Source organism: Schistocerca serialis, chromosome 2 (genome assembly GCF_023864345.2).
Source record: "Schistocerca serialis cubense isolate TAMUIC-IGC-003099 chromosome 2, iqSchSeri2.2, whole genome shotgun sequence".
Lineage (NCBI taxonomy): Eukaryota > Metazoa > Arthropoda > Insecta > Orthoptera > Acrididae > Schistocerca > Schistocerca serialis.
This window is the reverse complement of record NC_064639.1, coordinates 351,658,545-351,667,863: the sequence shown is the minus strand read 5'-3', so window position 1 is coordinate 351,667,863 and position 9,319 is coordinate 351,658,545. Positions and strand designations below refer to the sequence as shown.

The 9,319-nt window shown below is 41.0% G+C and overlaps 1 protein-coding gene across 1 annotated transcript; it reads right to left on the bottom strand.

The window, feature by feature from the left end:
* Positions 1–263: 263 nt before the first annotated feature.
* LOC126457162 (protein charybde-like) lies at positions 264–6,253 on the bottom strand. The gene is made up of 4 exons (XM_050093245.1): positions 6,119–6,253; positions 4,039–4,231; positions 3,752–3,928; positions 264–821 (listed from the first exon to the last, which is right to left on the bottom strand). Exons 1-4 carry the CDS (start codon positions 6,210–6,212, stop codon positions 737–739), a joined length of 549 nt encoding a protein of 182 aa, XP_049949202.1. The 5' UTR covers positions 6,213–6,253; the 3' UTR covers positions 264–736.
* Positions 6,254–9,319: the final 3,066 nt, after the last annotated feature.

The following is a 9,319-nucleotide window of genomic DNA, read 5'->3' as shown; positions in this document are numbered from 1 at the left end:
AAAACTGGCATAACGAATACCCAGGCAATGCCGGGTTTGTCAGCTCGTAAAAGACAAACTGGAACTGTAGTAAATACAGTCTCATGTAGAAACCATGCAGTTTGCTGCAAATAACACCACTGCACGACTGGCTTTACAACGTCTTCGATTTATGAGGCTTTTTTGGTAATGCAAAAGAATTGAACAATATTTAGTTCAGTCTTATATTTTTCATCGTTGTTCTCTTTATACAAAAGAACACATTTAACAATTACAAAACAATGAAAATGATTACGACTGCAATGTGCAGAATCTGTGAACAAAATGCATAAAATACAGTAGCCGTCAAGAAACTTAAGTTCTACAAAAAGAAAAGTATGTAATGAAGGAAATAGAGAAAAAATAGAATATAAAATCTCTCAAAAATGACATTATGTGCGAATGATGAATGACGATTCAGGTACAATAGCATGAAAGACAGTCCTGAGAGATATTTAGGAACATAAACAAATCTGTTCTCGACTTTTCAAATCAGAATACAATGTTGTGACACAAACATTCAGGTACACAGCACCGTTCAAGCTCACACACTGATCCCAATGCAGACAATACGTGCCGAGGACAGAAATCTCGTGGGAACTTGAAATAGAACAACAAAAATTGCTGTGGAAATGACGGACGGTTCAGTCTTGTTTCTCTCGAGATGATACGTCTGCGCGTCGCCCTCCTGATTGGGAAACAATGGTGGTTGGCGCGTTCAGCCCGAGTAAGACCGGAAGAGGCTCTTCTTGGCGATGGTGAAGTCCTGACTCAACACCACCACTCCACCGCTCGTCAGGTTCCTGGAAAATAACCGCTCGTTTAGCTTTCTCTCAGACCAAGTGTCATGGCGGAGTTTTCACAGTAAACCTGCGTGCCGCTCAGCACGTATACTTCAGGCAATGGAAAGTTGCAGGCTGTTGGCAGTTAAGGCATTTCAAATTCATTTACGCAACACCTCAAAATGCATACTTATTTTAACATAAGCGTTTCGTTTTATCAATTTAAAACATCATCATCTGCCTAGAATGAAACATATTTACAACATAGGTTTGGTTGTAGAACTAGAAACAGCTCGTTTCATAAGCTTTTTTTTTTTTTTTTTTTTTTTTTTTTTAGCTTAAGGCACTTTTGTCTGATTTTTGCTTACATTCGGAAGTGTCGTCTGCATATACATTTATGAAGAAGGCAGGAAACCTGACAAATCTGAATGCAGGCGACACTTCTACATGTAGTAGAAAACAGATAAAAATGCAGTAAGTAAAACAAAATCACACACTAATAACTTATGAAACAACTGTTACTACGTCTACAAAAACTCATATGTTTTATTCCAGACCAATGACCATGTTTTAGACCGATAAAATGAAATGCATATGGTGAAATGGTTCTATTCATGAAAAACTCATTAATAAATGTAAACTGCGTTCTTTTTCTTTCTGCACTGTAGTAATTAATGTCTTATAATGTTGTACTTTGGATGTAACACGCTTATCGTAATGAATGTAACATAATACCTGTTTATAGGTAAGAGAGGGACTTATGATGACCTTAATTTCGAGAAGTTTAAAAAAATCAGCAAATAAATAATACAATAAGATTCGTTTTTTGGAGTTGCATAGATGGGATTGAAATATCTTAAGCAACAATACAGCAACTAGGTACACCAAGTGTGCATAAATTAATTTATAGAGAGTTGATATAAACCAGTTTCAGAGTTACAGAGGAATAACAAAGGTTTCCGGCCTGACGATTTAGTTTATCGTGTTCTTCAGTGTTCTTGTAATGTACTGATACTGAGCAACTTCGAAATCCTACACTTTCAACAAATTTGATGCCCAGTCGTTTACTTCCCTTATATCGAATCACGGTTCTCTGTCGCCCTTACACATTACTCCATTCCCCCCCCCCCCCCCCCCTTGTCTCCCCAATCTCGACTGAAACGTGAAATCTCTGTCTAACCGACCATGAATTCCGTCCAGAAATCTACGCATCCTTCCAGATTTAGCAGATTTATCTCTGCAAGCCAGCATTTCTTCCTACTGCTTCCCTCTCTGTCCACTCTCTTTCCCAAACACTCTCACACCAAACCCGCATCACCTATCTCCATTTAGCAACACACATATACTTACTGCTCACACACTACTGTTCACATCACCCGAGCATGTATGATCAACAGCTGATATGAAACCGTTTCGATAATTACTAATCATAATGAAACACAAGAAATTTTTCAACTGCATTATCTCTGTGGATGCATATATGACGCTCCACCTCATTCCACATAATATCAATAACACGAACTGAACAACAGATGTCGGTACGTTGAATTTCAACATTGTTTAGAAGATCCAATGAGTCTGTAATGTGACTGTATAACACATGCAACCTCTGGAAACTTGTAAACTTTTGAAACGACATCACTTTCAGACTTCTAAAGCTCAACTAATCTAGTTCTTGTTCTTAACATTGTAACAAGTGTTTGTTACTTGCCAAAAGGGCAACGAGCGTTCTTGACAATGTTTTAAAGAGCAGAGACGTAACTTAAATAGCCAACATCCATATAGTAAGGGCCATGGTCCTTCAAGTTGTGATGTAGGATGTAAGACGCGGACTATAAGAAAAGCTGAGCGCCGTAGATTCTTTGAGCTGTGGTGTTGGAGGAAGCTCCTTACAGTTCTTTGGACTGCAGAGAAGACGAATAGCTCCGTATTACAGCAAATAAAAGCAGATTTCCCCCTTGGAAAAAAAACTGACCTTCTCTAAGCACATTATGAGAAGATACGATTCACTGGAAAAGTCATGCTGGAAAAAACTGAAGGCACACGGAGAAAATGGGGGCAAAGGATGAGCTGGACTGATGGCATCACAGAAGTAATGGATTCCAGCCAGAAAGGTCTTCGGGAGATGGCGCAGGTCTGGTGAAATTGGTGCTTTAGTTCTTGGGGCCGCGGAGAGTAGGAACTGAATAAACGACTAGACAGGTAGAGAGACAGAGAGAGAGGGATAAGGGGGGGGGGGGGGGGACAGGGAAAGGGAGGGGGTAGAGAGTGGGCTGGACTGCCACGTATGTAACCACGCCACATCGTCTGTAACTAAACTTCTTTATGATTAGCAGCAACCGAAACTCTCAGCAATAATGAAAGTATTCATAGCAGATGATGGTAATGCGGTACGATTTTAGATCAGCATCTGGAAGCTTTGGGGCACAAGTCACTGAAAGTATTTCAAAAAAGATTTTACTATTCAGATCCTCTAACGGAGAAATGAGAACCTTAATCACTTCATAATTTCTCCACGACTGTAGAAGCCAGATTTATTACAATATTAGTATACTTATGAACGCCTAATTAAAAGTATAAATACCACATTCGCATGTGAAAACAATGTGTTAGACACGCGACACTGCTGAAAAACTGGGGGGTGAGGAGGCAACTTACGCACTCTTCATTTTGTTGTAAAATAATCACACCAAGATGTCAGAAGATTTTAAAATATTATCCATTAATTTTTTTAGAAATGGTAGAAATGACAGCTTGAAACATCTTGAGTTGTGTCTAGTCCCGAGCTAATTCTATAGTTCTTCTAAAAGACGACCGTTCGGTCGAGTTGCAGAACAATAAAACTAAAGTTTGTAACAGCTCGGTGTGGCTGTTTTACAACAAATCGTCTTTTATGCAAGCTCTGCCGAACAATTTTAAGAAAACTCTTTTTTTTTTTGAATGGTACTCACTTGAGAATGTGTGGCAGGGCGGCTTTCCACGAGGTCTCCTGTCGCAGGGTGACAAACACTTCGAACGTGGAGACCGTGTCGGGCGCACACTTGAATGTCGCTAGCCGCAGTCGCTGCTGGCTCTGATCTGCTCCGGCCTGCTTGCCCGTCTCCAGGTCCACGTGCAGCCTACAGCCCCTGCAGCAACAGAAGGGAGCCAGTGAGCCACGTGCCGACGCGACACCACGAGGGGGCAACGACAATTATCACACAAAGCGACGCGATCGCGGGGACAGCTCGTAACTCACCGGATGCCGTAGGGCTCGGCGCTGGCGAGTTGTAGAACAGTGTCGGCGACGTCGCTCAGGAGCGTCGGCGGCAGCGCGAACCGGAATCTGCCGGCGTGGGAGGCGCGCAGCTCAGACTCCAGACGCTTCGCCAGGGCGTCGCGCGCTTTCGCACACACTGCGTCCATTTCCAGGGCGAGTTCTTTTTCACCGTCTGAAAGGAACGAAAATCAATGAGAAAATTAACTATGTAGGCAAAAAAAGCTATTCCCTACACGTAGAGCGTAACCACGATGAATGTTAAGAATGTTAAGTAATCTGTGAAACTGCTACCAAGCATTTAAAATTGTGTGATCTCAAATCATTTCAGTGCTCATTGGCACTGCCTGTTTCGAGCTCTTATAGTTCGTCTTCAGACGATTCTCTTACGTTTCCAATCAAGCGAAGGTGTGAAAACAAGTGCCCAATGATACCTGCTCACTCCTATAACAGTAGGAAGATGATCTGTAACAGTCGGGAACCTTTGAATAACAATAATAAACACTCAGCACTTAGTAACCATTTAAATTACCAGAAAAATTATAAAAGTCAAGGACGATGAGGTGTTTTCAAACGTCGCATACCTGTATGAAGGTGCTTTATTTGTAACTACCGATTTCATGTCAGTATGGACTCGGCTTCAGGTATATAATCGTTATATTTCCGTAATGGACAGTTACGGAGTCCCGGCATTCGGGAAGTTATCCACGTTGAGGGTGAAACCACACTGGTGGGTTGCCATAATAAAATTGAGTAAACCCAAAAGATGTTTGTCAAAGTGTAAAAGTGCGCTTTGACAAGCATCATTTGGGTGTACTCAGTTTACTGACATGAAACCGGTAGTTACAAATAAAGCACTTTCATACAACTATGCGGCATTTGGAAACACATCCTCGTTCCTCACTTTTTTTAATTATTATATTTTTTATGACAATTTAAATGGTTATTGAGTGTTGAGTGCTTCTTACTGTTATTCGCAATGTCTCTGACCTGTGGCTGCACTCACCAGAAAGTTGTTGGTCTTAAAATGATTTGACTATCGGATAATATTAGGGCTTATACATTTTCCGCAAACCCTTCATGAACAACAACAAAATTAGTCCTCTGTTTTTTAAGGTCCATGTGAGCGTCAACGTAACTGATAAAGGTTAAGCAACTAGACGACGTAGCAAATTTAAAATTGCTATTAAAAAGCATCTACTACGATATGATGTAACTATATGGTGTTTTCTAACATACAGTATTTCTTGAAGAAGGTGCCCCACAGCTCGTAACTATGTCTTAATTTATGAATCAACGCACGCACAAATCTGTCCACGTGATATAATCGAAATTGTATTTCTGTACGCATCCAAATTAATTCACTATTCTTAGACCCCAAAATAAGGAACGTGAGCAAACTTTAAATAAACTGACGCTTTTCTCACAGCACACTTCCAAAAAAAAAAGTTCAAGGCAACGGAAAGAGAAAAAGGAAGCCACTGTCGCTCACAAATTCCCACAACTCTGTCAGGAGAATTTCTGTCACTTGATCTACTTGGATTGCAGTTTCCATACTCCCTCGACTGAGGGAGTTCCTGTACTGCCAGAGCGTAACCTGATCGACATATGAGTCAAGAATCTCCAATAATTAAGGTATAAAACTAAACAATTTTCATTCATATACAATCATAATCACTAACTTTTACACAAGCATTCCCATTTCATACAACAATTTCAAACCATTACCATCGACCCGGAAATGTTAACTAGTGATTTGGCCCAAGTTTCAGTTAAAAAATTTTGCACAGCTGATCACTGAAAATTACTGCGGACGTTACGTGTAACATGAGTGGAATATATTAAAACCATGTTACTGAAAATCTGAAGGAGCAGATTGTAAAGAGTGCGGAACATGCAGATAATCTTACTCTTTTCCTGACAAAAACAAACGGTACATTAACAATGACATACAACACTAAGCCCACATCAATTTACTACACCAATTACGTGCCCAGACTGGAAGAATGACGAAATAAAACTGAAATGGAAAACTAGTACACGCGGAAAATAGTAAACTTACCGTAGAAACACGAAAAGTCGACGGACAGTGGACACGGGAGGACTTCTGTCATTTTCCCGGAAGGCGACGGAGGAGCGATGCGAATCTTCACCATGTTCTTTTCACAACCGGCGCGCGACTAATACCAGCCGCTCACCCGCCGCCGAATATGAAGAGCGCGCCGGCCCCCTCCACTAGCCACTGCTCGGCTTCCTCCGGTAACCTTCGGCAGTGGCCGCAAAGTGGTTCTGACGTGGAGTTTCCCCGGCAGCGATACCGGTCGCTAACGTATAGGATGATGCAACTCAAGTTCACATTGGAGTACTGCAAAGACAGTCGCTTCCGAGCATAGTATTTCTTACCGGAAGAATTTAAAATCTCCTACAGTAATCTGATTGCGTCAGGCAATGAATTCTTTCGAAGATAGCGTGGCTCCCTTATCTCTGCGTGTAAGATCCCTGAAACAGGCTAGTTGCAGATTACTGACGTAGTCATAGCAAGATCGTACAATCTGAACATGAAGGTTATTATGAGATCACGATCCGCTATACTAACTCTTCCCATCATTTCATTATTTTATTGATACCTGAACAAATCCGCGTTTCTTCAAGAATTTATCCACCTCACTGACGAATATCCCCTCTTTCTACCGTGTTGACCTACTCGTGTAGGTTCGGAAGTGATAGGCAATCGTTCATCTTTAATTGGCAATTATTTTATTGGTAATTCTGCAGTTAGACGCCTTTCTTCAGTACAGTCGACATACCCTAACGGAGAAACGTCGTCTGCACCATTTACCTGCGAATCACGTAAACTTTGTCAAGCTTACGTTCCTTGCTGAGAAAGAGAAATAGGCCGGCATTTTCCTAGACAAATTTGCAAAAAATCCGCAGAAAAAAGAACGATCAATTTGACCGGTGCAGTGCACCAACGGTCTTTCCAGAGAGCAGGATCGATATGGGTTTGGCTCAGTGCCCTCTCTAAACAAACTGGTAGCACTCTTCATGTGTGTATGACTTAATCCGTGCTTTAAGCCATGGGCGCAGTCACTAACTTAATATAGTAATATTTACAAAATATCAAGTTGAAATATTTATATTGCAGTATCGATACCAAAGTCTTAAAATAGCACAATATCGATGTTAAACACAAAATCTCAACCAGCGATGTTGAAAAATATGGATGGAAGATTACGGCTTAATATCCCGTCGATGACGAGGTCATTAGAGATGGAGCACAGACCCAAATTTGGAAAGAATGTGAAAGATAATCGACAATCTTCTGAAATAAACATTTTAAAAATTGTGTTAAGTGTTATAAGCTTACTATGGGAAATCTAAATTGGGATATCAGGACGGAAAATTCAACACCACCCTCCCGGATGCGAATCCTGTGTCAATGACTGCACTTGCAGTACTCTATAATTTTGTTGCGGTTAGCAGCTTTTTTTCTCATTTAAAATGGATATACTCCATAAAAATGCAAGTAATTCGATCTACTCGCATGCTGAAAGTAAAAACGTCCTCCAGATGAATAGAAAACAGGACATAACATTACATGTACTAAAAAGTGCTTACCACCAACTTAACCATGCCAATATTGCTCCATCCTGCATTTACACATGTACACTCTCAGGATGCATTTGAAAGCTATAAGGCAATCAGATCAATTACTTGCTTATAATTCTTTAAACGACTGTCGGTGAAAATGGATTACAAGACATATTATAGCAAACAGAGAAACTAAATTTGTTTTATGGAACCAGCAATATAAAATAGTACAAGAAAAAAATTTTTCACAAACTACGATAGAAATTGACCTGCTGTTATTAGTTTTTTAAATTATCCTCTAATCGTCTTCTTAGTCATAAACGAGGACCAGTAGAAGAAAGGAATTACGTCATCGTCACTACTTATCCTACTGTACAGATAAACGCATCTAAATATTTGAGCTGTGTATATCCTCAGCGTTTAAAGACATTACTGCTTTCTACGGTCTTGCCGTTTAGGATGTTCACTAGTCAAGAAACATCGATCTTTTCGGAACGATTTTTTCAGCAGTCGATCTTAAAACGTAGTACTGAAGTCAAGATCAGTTGACGATTTGCAACGTCGCACGTCGACAGTCGCATTGTTCAAATGGTTCAAATGGCTCTGAGCACTATGGGACTCAACTTCTGAGGTCATTAGTCCCCTAGAACTTAGAACTAGTTAAACCTAACTAACCTAAGGACATCACACACATCCATGCCCGAGGCAGGATTCGAACCTGCGACCGTAGCGACCTCGCGGTTCCAGACTGCGGCGCCTAAAACCGCACGGCCACTTCGGCCGGCAGACGCATTGTTCTTGATTACGTGAAAGGTCATGCTGCTTTATTCGCAGCATTTTTTGACAGAATGGCTGTAGATAAGGTTCGTATCGTATGGGGCACTAATTGTCGAAACATAATGACAGTATATTGTCACCACTTGACACTAAAACAGTTTTTTTTTCCTTTGAAGGTTCATTTATTCGTTACATGTCTAAAATCTCTTTTATACCCATTGGATGTCCGTTTACAATACCAAATTTAAACAGCGACTTAGGAAGGCGATTGGTTACACACCTCTCGCAAGACAGGCAATAGTACTGCTGTTCAAGTCGGTAGGATCCATAACAAGTTCAGAGGAGAACGATCAAACACAACGACGGCAGCTCTTGTCGCGAAATCGCATGCAGCGTTATCGTTTCCTGTCAGAATGCGACCTAAGTTATAGTATTTTGTTGTGCTGTATCTACTTCTGCACATATAAATCACTGCAAAGGACGTGTCAATTATTAGTTACAGCGTGTTTCAATCACGAGAGAAGCATGGGAAGAACGGCATAACGCACCCATATGGGCGAGCTGTTAGTAATGAGATTAATCCTTTAAGGTCACTGCGGCAATTAACGTCTCTATAGCCCAGGTCCCTAACGTGCGCCTTTGGGGTGGCGCTCCTCTTGTAGATAACCGGTATTTGACGATAAAGGGAAGAAAAGGTAGTGCCGTAAGGACCCTGATCACTGGACTCTACGCTAACGTCGTGAACCTCTACACAGTGTCCCATGGAATGAGGGCAAATGACTCTGTTCATGGTGAGGAGTAAACACACGGGCAAACTCTGTCCTGTATCTGACCATCATCATCAGCAGTACAATCGCAACAATAAAACTCCAGATACAGCCACCATAATCTATCT